We start from the raw sequence: 14434 nt of genomic DNA on the forward strand, positions 1-14434 counted from the left end.
CAAAGTAGTTATCCATGGCAGGTCGATTTACCCTTGTACAATAGGTCCTATTAACCATTCCTAATTATTTCATGCAGTCCATGAAAATTCCAAAAGGGGTGTGTTAATGAAATTGAACGCCTAGCAAGATAATTCATTTAGGGGTCCAACACGAGAGGTAGAAAGTTGACACTTGTTGATTGGGTGACAATATGTCAACCTCGTGTCTGCGGTGGACTCGGTCTACAGAGGCTACAAGACCAAAATAAATCTTTCTTATTAAAACTAGGTATCAATCTCATTACCAACCAAAATGCCTTATAGATGTGCGTGCTATAATTAAAGTATGGAATGAAAGAAACCCTACCAAATAGTATAGAACAAAGAAGCTATTCTGCACTATAGAAAGCAATTGGGAAGATTTGGCTCCTATTAAAAGAAAATCTATGTTGGTCAGTTGGATCTGGAGCGGAAATCTGTTATTGGAAAGACAACTAGATTCCTACAGTTGGGTTGTTGTTCAGACACGTTCAAAATCCAAATAGAACAATAAATGATTGCATGCTTAAAGGCATGATAACAAAAGAAGGGGTCTGGAACCTAAAAGTATTTGGAGAAAACCTAGCTGAAAAAATAATATAAGAAATTATTGACATACCTCCTTCACACCACTTAGCAGGGCCCGATAAAATCAGATGGATGTCTGCCTCTACTGGGAAATTCTTGATCAAGAATGCATATCAAGTGTTAACAAAACATTCATGGAATTCTCGAGATGATAGATGGAAGGAAATTTGGAAATATCAAGGTCCTCACAGTATTCGGTTCTTCCTATGGTTAGTTTGTAAACAACGGTTGCTCACAAATTTAGAAAGAACAGATAGAGAGGACTCAGCCATACCACATCCTGCCCGGTTTGTCAACACAGCACAAAAGACATCTTACACACACTCAAAGACTACCCAACAGCTAGAGAAGTTCGGTTGAACATTGTCCTTTTAACTGGCAATCTCAATTCTTTTCAAGAAATATTACTGAATGGGTTGAGGAAAATTTAAAACACCTTGAGTGGCTGCCACGGGTTAAAATTCACAGGCCTACCCTTTTTGGGTTAGTAGCATGGCGTATATGGAAGAACAGAAATCTATTCGTTTTTCAAGGTTTGACATGGAGTTTAATAGAGACCACCAAGATATTTGTTTGTTGGGCAAGACAGCACACCAATTCTCATGTGTGGGATCCGTCTATACCTTTAAATGACGAAACCGAGCAAAACTTAGGAACATTTGTCGAGTAAAGAAGCTGATTTAGGCTTTGTTTTCTTTTCTTAGTTTAACTTATTTTTTACAGCAAAAAAAGAAGAAGAAAAAACAGACTTATTAATCCACCCTTACAAAAATGCCTACTAAGTATTCATAATTTGTATGGTATTTATTTTGTGGCCAGTATTATGAAATCCTATAGGTTCAAATAAGAAAAAGGAAACATGGATACTCCTATTCACACCTAAAAGCATGGTATTATTAAATGAGATGGGCAGACATTGAGTTTTAAATTCTGGGTGAAATTTGAATTTCCAAATAATTCTGAAAGCAAAATGTCAGTCACAATCCTGGTAAAATTACTCATAATGTTGTAATATATATGGTCCCTTACTATTCATTCCAGCCATTCGCCATTTCTCCACCTCTATAAATGCTTCAACTTAAACACTCTCTTCATTACCAAGCTTTTCTGATTGATAACATTTGTAAAACACCAGCAATAAACAAGGCTTTGAGATATGAAATACATACATATTATGTATGTAAAAAGACTGAGTTTGTATTTCAAACCCTTGGTTTTGTTGCTGCTGTTGTTTTGGAGTTGTGCATGAGCATATTATTATTATTGGAATGGAATTTGTGTTTTTTGTATGTTTATAGTATAGATTATGTAAAATGGTAATGTTTGATTGGAGAAGTCTTGGTAACAAATTTAAATGAAAAAAAAAACATCTAAAATGTCGTGGTGGACTTTAAAAATGATACAAAATTACCAACTTCGTATCAGTTAAAGAACTGACATCCTATGATTCAGCCCCTAAAATAGATCTCATCCCAAGTTTGGGAAGTTTCATATTAGAACCCAAAACGGAAAAAAAACAGGGATTATTGGTTTTGGTTAATCTAAGACAAGAATGTGTGGATTAAATCTGGGTTTCATTGTGATAATGATAGGATTAGTGGTGGAAACAGAGATAGGGGAATCGATGAGATTTGAGCTGGAATCTGGGAAAACCAAATGCATTGCAGAAGACATAAAGGCAAATGCAATGACGGTTGGGAAATACAGCATTGTGAATCCAAGTGAAGGTCAACCTTTTCCTGATTCTCATAAACTGGTAGTCAGGGTATGTTGTAAACAATTTTGATGATTTTTATGTTAAATGTTTCTGTGTTTGGGAAATTAAATAAATGATGAAATAGGTGAGTTCATCAAAGGGGAACAATTATCACCTAGGAGATCAAGTGGATTCAGGTACATTTGGATTTTTAGCGACAGAGAGTGGGGATTACACCACTTGTTTTTGGGCAAATAAACACAAACCTCCTATCAAGATGACCATTGATTTCGATTGGAAAAGTGGTGTTGCTGCTAAGGATTGGTCCAAGATTGCTAAGAAAGGCCAGGTTGAAGTATGTCTTTCCTAACTCTTCTCATTATCTAATATTGTTTTTCATTTTCTTGAGTTTCTGCATTTCTAAAGATCATTTATTTGAGAATGAATGTCAAATACGTCTTAGACACCGCTAATGACTTATTGGTTTCATTTGATGCTAGACAATGGAAATTGAGTTGAAGAAACTGTATGACGCAGTCGCAGCCATTCATGAAGAGATGTTCTATCTTCGTGAGAGGTATGAAACAATCATTGCTGTTATTATAGCTGTGAATTCATGACTACCCTAGTTGAGGACGAAGATAGTTTAGGATCTGGATAACATGATCATAGGCTTGGATTCCATGTTTTCTTATTCAACTTGTATGTTTTACAGGGAGGAAGAAATGCAGGAGCTAAACAAAGAAACAAATTCAAAAATGGCTACTTTCAGTTTCTTTTCACTGCTTCTTTGCTTGTCTGTGGCTGGCTTGCAGATATGGCATCTAAAGTCATTTTTTGAGAGGAAGAAGCTCCTCTAGTTTTCCTTCTCTTCCCTTACTAAGGCTCGATTTTGGATTCAAACAGAGCCATGTTGAGGTGCGATCCCCAGAAATTAAATGAAAATAGACTTAGTTATCAATTTAACAATGGTGGCTTCCGTTTCTATACACTTCTAAAAGTTTCACTAATGTCAAATAAGCTTTGGCCACTATCGTTGGCATGTTTTGTCAAAATATTCCTAATTGTATTTTCATATGTTTGTTTACTAAGAGGTTTAATGAATAAATTCAAGGTTTTAATCTTTCATATGTTTGTTTACGGAGAGGTTTTTCTATTGAGTTAATTTTTTTTAGATAATTACATTTATTTTCTTTAAATTAAGAGTTATTTTTTAATTTCATGTATTATTTATTTATTTCATTATTTTTCACATGTAATTGTCTTATAGGGTTATTTAAGTAATAAATTACATCTCATTAAAACTATTCCACATAAGGGTGAGCATTCGATCGAATCGAAAATTTTCGAGTTAATCGAGTTTTCGAATCTCATTTTATCATTCTAACTTTGTTTGAAGTTTTCTCGAATCGAGTCGAGTGAGATGGAATTCGAATTGAATCGAATCGGATATATTTGTTCAAGTTAAATTTTAAAAAATAATTTTAGGTCCTTATAACTACTGTCACCCATCGTAATAAAATTTGTCCACCTTAATCAAATTTTTTATTAACTTTCATCACCTCATAATTTATTTATTAATTTTTTATATACTGGTTAGCTTCTTTGCTTGCTTAGTTGTTACAATTATTTTCAGATTATTGTCACTATGTATTTTGGAATTAAAAAATACATTAAATGTAAAAATATGATTTTTTTAATAAAATTTATTTTAAAAATAAAATATGAAATTAATACCAATATAAAATTTTAACACGAATATTTTATGGCATAATTAATAATTCAATTTTAATATAAATATTCAATATGACTAAACAATTCAATAATATAAATAATATAAAATGTGAAATTTAATTTAATAATATAAATAGTAGATATAAATAAAATTATTACTATTTATGTTTAGTGGTTTTTTTTGGATAATTTTGATTTTTTATTTGAGAGTAAAGGGTGAGAAATAAAAGTTTTTGGGGGAAATAAAAAGTTTTGGGGAATAAAAGTTTGAGGGAAATTAAATAGGGGGAGTAAAATTTTGAAAGGAAAATATTAAAAAAAATTGGAGGGGGGAGGGTTTGAGGTAGATGAGAGGTGGGATGGGAAGGGAATAAAAGTTTTAGGGGAAAAGTGGGAGGGAGTAAAAATTTTGGGGGAAAATAAAAGGTTTTGAAGGTTTTGGGGGGTAAAATTGAGAAAAAGTAAATGGGAGAGTAAAATTTTGGTGGGAAATGGATTTTGGGTAGATTGGGGGGTTGGGAGGGGAGGGGAGGGGAGGGGAGTAAAAGTTTTGGGGAGAAAGTGGGAAGGAGTAAAAGTTTTGAGGGAAAAGTAAAAAGGTTTGGGAGATTGGGGTAAAAATGTAAAATATTATAGTTTGATATTCGAATTCGAAAACTCAACTCGATTCGAACTCGAAATTTGAAAAAAAAATTCGAGTTGATTCGAATAACTCAAAAATATAATTAGAGTCATTTTGACAAATTATGCAAACGTTAGTTGCCAAATTTATCATTAAGCCTATCAAATACTAAGTCGTATCTATACACTTCAATATAAACTAACGTAACACGTGGCACATCAACCATTTTTTTCTTTTCTTTTTGCATTTTACAAAAAAGGTTTAATGTCAGTTTTAATCCCTCTAATATGTCTAAATTTAATATTTAATTTATTGTTTTAATTTTAATTTGATCTTACATTTTTATATGTTATTAATTAGTCCAAATAGGTAATAACCTTAATTTTGATTAAAACATCTTGTGGTTATATATAATTTTTTACCCTAAGAGGTTTAGAGTTTGACACAAGGCTCCACATTTCTTTTAAGTCGTTTTTTTTTACATTATAAGACAATTGTCAAATTTTAATTTTTACCTCTAAACTATTATTTTCTATAGTTTTGGTGAAGAGACGAGAAGGAGGAAGAAAAAAGTTTTTTCTTGTTTTATTTTAATTCCTTTAATACTTAGATTAAATTATAGCTCCCTTTTTATGGCTATTCACATATGGTTAAAATATGTAATAAGTCCCAATATTCTTTATAAATTTGAAATTTACTCTCTATATTTTTATTTTCAAAAATTTAATTCTTTTACTTTTCATATTACAAAAATTTGTCGGTGTGATATTTTAAAATTAAAAAAAATACTTACTTGCTAGCCATGGAACTAAAAAATGATATTCTAATGAACCTAAATTTAATAAAATAATTTAACAGTATTGGCAATTAAACTTGAATTTTTAAATTTGAAAAGCAATGGGACTAAATTCTTAAAAATAAAAGTATAGGGATTAAATTCCAACTTTTTGAAGAGTATAGGGACTTATGGAACATTTAACCTTCACATATTTATGTTATATTTGTATTTTTTTATCCTAATAATATTTAAAACTAGTACGCTTTCGGCCCACACTTTGTGTTAGGTTTATTATCTATTTGTGTCAAATTATACAGCAAAAAAATCGAATGTTAAAATATGTTCTATGTCCCTATATACTTTCTACATTTGGAATTTAGACTCTCTACTTTTAATTTTCAAGAATATAGTGCTCTACCTTTTGAATTTAAAAATTCAAGTCCAGTTCTTATCGCCATTAAAATTCTTCTATTAAATTCTTCGGCATGACATTTTGAAATTTGAAAAACAAAATGTTTGAAACTCTTATAACAATAAAAAATAATGTTGAAAATATTGATTAGGATTTTTTCCCCTAAAAACACTCATTTGAATTCATTAAGATGATTTTTTTTTGTTGAAATAGTTTTCATATGAAAAATTGATGCCATTATTTTGATTGAATATTTAAAAATATTAACTTAGACTAATTAATGGCACTATAAAAGTAGAGGGACCAAATAATGTTGAAAATTAAAATATATAAATTAAATCTTAAGTTTCAACATAGATTAGAGGTCAAAATTAAAATTTGAGAATTATCTTATAATATAAAAAAGTGACATAAACCTAAAAGAAATGCGGAGCCATGTGTCAACCTCTAATACTTTTGGGTAAAAAATTATATATAACCAAGAAATGTTTTAATCAAAAAATTAACGTTATTACCTATTTGGACTAATTAATAACATTATAAAAATATAAGACCAAATTAAAATTAAAATAATAAATTAATTATTAAATTTAGGCATATTAGAGGTATTGAAACTTATATTTAACCTTTTTGTAAAATACAAAAAAAAAAGGAAAAATGGTTGATGTGTCACGTGCTACCTTTTTTTTATATATAAGTGTATAGATATGGCTTAGTATTTGATATCAATGAAACTTTTATATATGTGTAGATATGGCTTAATATTTAATATCAATAAAACTTTTATATATGTGTTGATGTGTCACGTGCTACCTTCTTTTTATATATAAGTGTCACCTTACTTTTATATATAAGTGTATAGATATGGCTTAGTATTTGATATCAATAAAACTTTTATATATACGTGCATGGAAGTTAAGACTTAAAGTCATATTTGCTTTTATCCATCAAAATTTGTGAAAGCAAATACGACTCTAGGTCTTGGCTTCCATGCACGACAAAGGTACATTGTATTGTTGCTTGAACTTGTAATGTTGCAATAAAGGAATGTAAACCCGCTGTCATCCTCCACTCTTTCCCTCACTTGTATTGTGATCACGCCAAATATTTTCCAATCGAATGAATCGTGGTGTTCTGCATAAAAAAAAACATACATCATTGCTGTAATAAATGGATATCCTTTAAGATAGTACAAGGACTAAATCCCTGATTTGAGGATAATAGAGGGACCTAAACCATAATATAACCAAGAAAAGGAAAAAAAATTACCAAATAAATGGATTTGCCATTTCCGAAAATGAAATCAACACCTTCAATGTAGGAGTCTTTGAAGAAATGCATGCCCCTATCGTCGCACAATGCATCTTGAAACCCTATGAACTTGCAGTTATAGAAGGTTGCGTTGTCCCCTGAAATGCTCATGGCGATTGTCTATACCAAGATTTTTGTACCATTCGGTACCTTAGCTGAATTTTGTAACAAAAACAAGCCATGAAAGGACCAAGAAACTTTCCCAAGATTCAATAACAAACCTAATAATATAAAGCTCAAGTCATTTATAGTACTATAAATTAATACGAGAAAAGTTGTAATAAATGGAAACATTATCACAAAGGCAATGTTGGCAGCCACAAAGTTGTCACTTTCCACCGCCACTGTCACACAATTCATCGTACCAAACTGCTTCGCCGTCCCATTAGACACTATCTTGGGCATATCCAGTGGTAGAGGTGAGCATTTCATCGAATCGAATGAAAAAAATTCGAGTTAATTAAGTTGACGAGTCCTATTTTATCATCCTAACTCAATTTGAAATTTTTTCGAATCAAGTCAAGTGAAATTAAATTCAAGTCAAGTCGAATCGAATCGAATCGAATCGAATCGAATCGAATCGAATCGAATCGAGTGAAATTGTTTGAGTTAAATTAAAAAAATTAAACATGTCGAAATAAAATATTTTTACAGTATAACTAATTCCATGTTAGAGCACATAAATTTGAAATATTTTTCAAAGAAAAAAAAAGATACTTTAATATGATAAACTTGAACTAAGATGGATCCAAAAGGGTACAATTGAAGCCATTAATGGTGGTGGCTTCTCTTTCTATACGCATATATAAAAAGAAGGTAAGATGGGCACATCAACCAATTTTTCTATTTTTTACATTTTACAAAAATGTTAAATATCAATTTTAATTCATCTAATATGTCTAAATTTAATATTTAATTTGGTCTTATATTTTTATAATGTGATTAATTAGTCCAAATAGGTAATAACGTTAATTTTTTGATTAAAACATTTCGTGGTTATTGTAATAGTCCGTTTTTTAGTAGTATCGGGAACAGTGATTTCGGGGTCACAAATCTAACATATGAGTCCATAAATATTATTATTTAATATTTACGAGTAATATATGGTGTAATGATAAAATTTGATTTAATGATTTATGTTAAATGAAAGAATAATTAGGTTTGCGTGGTAAGATCCTAAAATCAAGTGGTTTTAGAAAGTAAGGTATCGAGACCTCATTTCTATAAACTGAGATCATAAATATTTTTATTATATATTTACGGAGCAATTATATAAATATATTGAAAATTTGTTCAGAAATTTTGATGTTTGGTTGTTAATTAACATTCTGAGCGGGCTTTAGGCCTACTGGATATGTGTTTCACTCTAGGTCGCCGAGCACCTTGGGCCTTCAACGAGCACCTTTGGTATATGCGGATTGGGGCCGCGATCCTTACTCGATTTGTGCGATCTGGATCCGCGAGCTAGATCAGCGAACTCCCTTGCTGTCCTCTCGTGGTTCGCCTTGCACTCAATTGTTTGGTGGGACCTATTTAGGTCATGGGCAGTTGACCTGGGTCTTATCTAGGACTCGGGTTGGTTATCATTGATGTATAAGAAGATTTAATTTATATACTTTAATTTTCGACATTATTTGGTCCCTCTATTTTTATAGTGCCATTAATAAGTCCAAATAGTTAATATTTTTAAATATTTCAATAAAAATAATGGCATCAATTTTTCACAATAAAAACTATTTCAACAGAAAAAAATTATTTCATCTTGACGACTTCGAATGAGTGGTTTTAGGAGAAAAATCCTAATAAATAATTTCAACATTATTTTTGTTGTTATATGACTATAATTTTTTTTTAAAATTTCAAAATGTCTCATAAGAGAATTTAATAAAAGAATTTTAATGGTGGTAAGAACTGGACCTGAATTTTTAAATTCAAAAGGTAGAGGACTATATTTTTAAAAAATAAAAGTAGAGAGACTAAATTTCAAATGTAGAAAGCATATAGGGGCATAGAGCATATTTGAACATTCAAATTGTTTACTCTATAATTTGACACAAATAGATAATGAACCTAACACAAAGCGTGGGCTGAAACCATACTAGTTTTAAATATTATAAGAATAAAAAAAATACAAATATAACATAAATATGTGAAGGTTAAATGTTCCATAAGTCCCTATACTCTTCAAAAATTTAGAATTTAACCCCTGTACTTTTATTTCTAAGAATTTAGTCCCTTTGCTTTTCAAATTAAAAAATTCAAGTTCAATTGTTAATATTGTTAAAATTATGTTATTTAGGTTCATTAGAATATCCTTTTTAATTCCATGGCTACCAAGTGAGTATTTTTTTTTTTAATTTTAAAATATCACACCAACAAATTTAACAAAAAAAAAGTTAATAATTGAAACTGAATTTTGCAATTTGAAAAATATAAAGGATTAAATTGTTGAAAATAAAAGTATAAAGATTAAATTTCAAATTTATAAAGAGTATAAGGAAGGTGATAATTTCGTTATTCTAGGGTGCACCTATGCCTTAATATTATTGTTCCTTCCAGAAAAAAAGTATGGACTTTGTTAGTTTAAGAATGAACAAATTTAGGGTTTAATCTTATATATTAACCCATCCATTATCCTTCACTATTCATCTTTCACTGCGTTCCAAGAAGGAAATCAGCAAGTTTATTTAAAGGGTGAAAATATGTTAAAAAAAAGAAGTTAAATTAGTAGATGTTTAAGAGAGGTTTTAAAAGGAGACAGTCAATCACCCTTACTAAAGTGATACATCTTTATTTTGTGCCCAACAAAGAAACACCTATAGGACTCAATCAAATGAGATTGGACACTTCTATTCACACCTTCAAGCATGGTATTATTAAATGAGATGGGCAGACATTGAGTTTTAAATTCTGGGTGAAATTGAATTTCAAATAATTTTGAAAGTTGCAGGACTCAATCAATGTCTCTCCCTTCCATTTATTATTATTATTATTGTTTCTTATAGTAATATATCAACCCATTCATTGTGATTTAATTACCAATGCATTTACTAAATTACAAACAAATTGTTATTAGTATATCATATTTATAAAGCACTCCCGTTGATGAACAAAATCTCATAAGACATTCACTTTCTCATTTCTGTCTTATTCTATTTACGAACATTTCCACAAATTTTCCTCCCTTCTTTTTTCCACCATATCACCGCAAAAACCTTCTAAAAACATGGAGTTCCAAACCCAAAATGGCCAAACTTTAGTTCCCCACCATGAGCCCCAAGTTTTCCCTGAATGCTATGAAAGCACCAGCTCCACACCCTATGCCAGTGCTCCTTCAAGCCCTGGACGGGCGCCTGGACCTGGACCAGGGTTCATCAATAGTGGGTTCTTTTACAGTGCACCAGCTAGCCCCATGCACTTCGCAATGACATCATCAGTTGTTGCTTCTTCAAGGGTGTCATCATCAACACAACCCTCTTCTCCTGATTTCGAGTTCTCTGCAAGGTTCGGACCTACAGGGTCGGGTCAAACAGGATCCATGAGCTCAGCTGATGAGCTTTTCTTGAACGGAAAGATCAGACCCATGAAATTATCCACCCATTTGGAAAGGCCTCAGGTATTAGCTCCATTGCTGGATCTTGGACATGAAGATGATGACGATGACGATGAAACTGAAGATGCAGATAACAAAATAAGGGGCAGAGATCTGAGGCTGAGGGATAAGTCCCTAAGAAGAAGAACAAGATCCATGTCCCCATTCAGACATGCTGCTTTCGGTGATGACCAAACCATGTGCTTGGACAAAGATTCAGGCAACAAAGCTGACACCAATAATGGAACAAGTTGTTCATCAGCTGGGAGAATCACAAGGAGATGGGTTTTCTTGAAAGATTTTCTAAGGAGCAAAAGTGAAGGAACAAACAACAACAACAACAACAGTAAGCTGTGGTCAACAATTTCATTTTCACCAGCAAAGGAAAAGAAACCAGGGAGCAACAAAATCAATGGTGTGGTTCATGAATCAAAGAACAAAAGGCCAAGCAAGACCAAGGCTGTGAATGGGATAGGTAAAAAGAGGGTTCCACCATCACCACATGACTTGCACTATACTGCATATAAAACACAAGCTGAAGAAATGAGGAAGAAGACTTTTTTGCCTTACAGACAAGGCCTACTTGGGTGCTTGGGATTTAGTTCTAAAGGTTATAGTGCCATGAATGGCTTAGCTAAAGCTTTGAATCCTGTTTCCTCCAGGTAAAAACTATATCAAGTTAACTAGGGACCCTGGGACTAGGATATTAAAGAAATTGTATTGTTTTTTCTTTGTTCTTTTCAGGTTTATCAGCTTAACTTTGGACATTCTTTTATGTTGTTTATTATTAGAAGACATTTATTAAATTGATTCTAAAAACTTATTAAAAATATTCTGACAAATGTTGAAAAACCAATCATTTTGGAACACTACTTCCCATCATTCATATCCTTTTGTGTAAATAATTGGAAGTTGGGATGATAAACCTACCACATCTCATCACTCCATTTAAATAAATTATTAAAAATTTATAGAAATTATAAAATTATAACTAATTCTCGATTCAACTACATGTATGGGTTTGTTGGGATTTTCAGAAGATATGAATTTGACATCAGCCTTGATCTCCATGTTTTGCCTCCACCATACACTGGGATTTTAGGGATTGTATTTGTAAATCCCTAAAAGTTAAAAAAACTCCTTGATTAATAATCTCAAAATGAAAATGAAAATTTATGGTTCGAAAGGGTTGAGTGGGGTCTTGTGGTTGGTAGATAATGACACAAACAATGACTTGATTTGGATAGTGTCAGCAATTAATTCTAAGCCTGCTTTCTTTGTATGAACCTTTTTCTCAATATCCAACATTGGTTTGTAGATAAACTTTGGTTGTTAACCTGTAAATTTAAGAGCACAACCCAAGCTATTATTGAATTTGAAATCAAGATTATTAAGGGATGAGAAGTGTAGCAATGTGTGGAGGCATTTCATTTGTAGCCTGGTAGTGCAAATAGTGGCAAACTCACATCAATCAAGCTCTCCCCCAGCTAGCTGCATTGTCTTTTTAGTCTTTCACTTAGCTACTTTCATAAATAATTTTGGGTTAATTTCTCCAAACTTCCCTAACTATTGATCAAATTTTGAATTGATCCATAAATTTCAAAACAATACTCTAGTTGAATCCTCAAAGTACCAATATTTAGGGGTGATCAAAATCCGATTCAATTCAAAAAACTCGATAAAAAATTCAAATTTTAAATTAAATAGTTCGAGTTAATCGAGTTAATCAAGTTTTTCGGTTTAACTCAAATATGAATTACATAATTTGAGTTATCCAAAATCCGAATAATAAAAGGCAAAAGTACGTCATTTTAATAAATGTTTACCTTTTCTAAAGTTAAAAGTCAAAACCATTAAGTTAAAAGGCAAAACTACGTCGTTTTGATATATGTTTACCTATCAACCTTACTTATGTAGTTAAATCATCTTATACTTCGTCTATTAGTTAAATAATCCGTCCATGTAAACACAACATTGAGTATAAATAATAGGATTTGTTAACTCGACTCAATTTTTTGACTCGATTCGAAATAATTTCAAATTGAGTTCCGTTACTAAAATAGGATTCGTCAACTCGACTAACTCGAAGTTTTTTTACTCGATTCGACTGGACTAGATCGAATGCTCACCCCTGCCAATATTGCTTTAATCAAATTCTTCTATCAACCTAACCGTTAATTTGGACATTAAATGTCAATTTAAACTTGACGTGTAATGTATTTAAAATATATGAATCAAATTGTAAATACGTGTATACTTATTGTATAGATTAATTAAAATTGACATGTTAAAAAAACATATAGAGTCAATAAAATATTTTGTTTAATACGCCATATCCAAGTGGGTATTTAATACTCAAATTAAAGACTAAGTTGATAGTTGATACGATACTATAATGATACATTATGCAATTAACCCAATAACTTAAGAAGTGATCAAGAGGGGAACTATGGGTGTAAATGAGACATTGGTGCTCGTAAGCTACTCGAGTTTAATTAAAAAAAATTCAAACTCGATTTGGTAATTATCGGATTGAGCTATCGGTCGAGCCGAATTCAAGCTTAGTAATACTTGACTCGAACGGCTCGCGAGCCTTATCGAGTTTTTCATATTTTATATTATTAAATTACATTATTGCCCTTAATATATTATTACCATTAAGCTTAATTATTGAATTGAGCTCGAGTACAAAATTAGTAAACGAGCTTAATCTAACTTGAGCTTGAGTAACTCGATTATATCTCAATTTAAACTTGAGCTTAAAAATAGATGTTCAATTAAATTCGAGTCGAGTATCGAGCTCTGAATTTTGAGTCAAACGCGACTAGGCTGAAGCTGAACTACACCCTAAGGGAACCAAGTAAATGGAATTTTAAGTTAAAAAAGGAATAAGAAGGGGAGGCTGAAAGTCAACAGCTTATTAAAAAATCAAGTGGGCAATAGCAATGGAGGGGGAAACCATTTTTGTCAGCTTCTAACAACGGAATACTAATAATAATAACAATAATGATAGTTCACATGAATTACCATCACTGGGCAGGAACGTGGGAGAAAAAACTGCTGCAGCTTTTGTCTTCCCACCCACAAAACTCACTCCTCTGCAACTTCATTACACCTCTCCTTACCATATATATATATTTGTAACGGGAAAATAAACATTTGTAATGAAAGCACTAAGGTTATGTCCATCCTGGAAATATAACTGTTAAGGAACTGCAATTAAAAATTCTGAGCATTGCTATAATGATATCATAAATGCAGTAGTCAGATGAAAACTGTTGATCTATACCACCCACCTGCATTCTCACAGAGAATAGAATCTATCAAATTTACAGTCGTCTGTACAACATATTACTTACTTCATCCACCACCCATTTTCATGACTTTCTATGATACGTCTTATTGGTTTTCATGTCAGAATGATTGATTGCATCTTCACGGGAATTTGATTATAGTCAGTGTTGAAGTTGGTTCAGCTTACGACCTAATATTTTGTTCTACCTTAAGTATAAATCTTAATTAATAATTTTAGTAATCAGGAATCACAGCTGGTTTTTATTATTTTAAAAAAAAAACAACAACAAAAACACAAGGCAAGATATCTGTAATTTCTGAAAAATTGAATATGAAAATCTATTTTAAAATCCACATTTATTATCTATCCTAATCAAATCCGAATATTA

At 31.4% G+C, this 14434-nt stretch overlaps 2 protein-coding genes across 2 annotated transcripts; both read left to right on the plus strand.

The window, feature by feature from the left end:
• The first annotated feature begins 2061 nt into the window (after positions 1 to 2061).
• On the plus strand, positions 2062 to 3430 carry LOC107890162 (transmembrane emp24 domain-containing protein p24delta9). Its single transcript, XM_016814662.2, has 4 exons — positions 2062 to 2371; positions 2448 to 2657; positions 2803 to 2879; positions 3018 to 3430. Exons 1-4 carry the CDS (start codon positions 2159 to 2161, stop codon positions 3160 to 3162), a joined length of 645 nt encoding a protein of 214 aa, XP_016670151.1. The 5' UTR covers positions 2062 to 2158; the 3' UTR covers positions 3163 to 3430.
• A 6746-nt stretch (positions 3431 to 10176) lies between these two features.
• On the plus strand, positions 10177 to 11593 carry LOC107888329 (uncharacterized). The gene has a single exon (XM_016812400.2). The coding sequence runs from the start codon at positions 10386 to 10388 to the stop codon at positions 11415 to 11417; it is 1032 nt and encodes a 343-aa protein (XP_016667889.1). The 5' UTR covers positions 10177 to 10385; the 3' UTR covers positions 11418 to 11593.
• The last annotated feature ends 2841 nt before the right edge of the window (positions 11594 to 14434 follow it).

This window comes from Gossypium hirsutum, chromosome D13, assembly GCF_007990345.1.
Source record: "Gossypium hirsutum isolate 1008001.06 chromosome D13, Gossypium_hirsutum_v2.1, whole genome shotgun sequence".
In the NCBI taxonomy this organism is placed as follows: Eukaryota; Viridiplantae; Streptophyta; class Magnoliopsida; order Malvales; family Malvaceae; genus Gossypium; species Gossypium hirsutum.

Coding starts and splice junctions, on each gene's coding strand:
- LOC107890162 (XM_016814662.2), top strand. CDS start 2,159: ATGTGTGGATTAAATCTGGGTTTCATTGTGATAATGATAGGATTAGTG. Junction 2,372..2,447: donor CTCATAAACTGGTAGTCAGG/GTATGTTGTAAA, acceptor ATGATGAAATAG/GTGAGTTCATCAAAGGGGAA. Junction 2,658..2,802: donor CTAAGAAAGGCCAGGTTGAA/GTATGTCTTTCC, acceptor ATTTGATGCTAG/ACAATGGAAATTGAGTTGAA.
- LOC107888329 (XM_016812400.2), top strand. CDS start 10,386: ATGGAGTTCCAAACCCAAAATGGCCAAACTTTAGTTCCCCACCATGAG.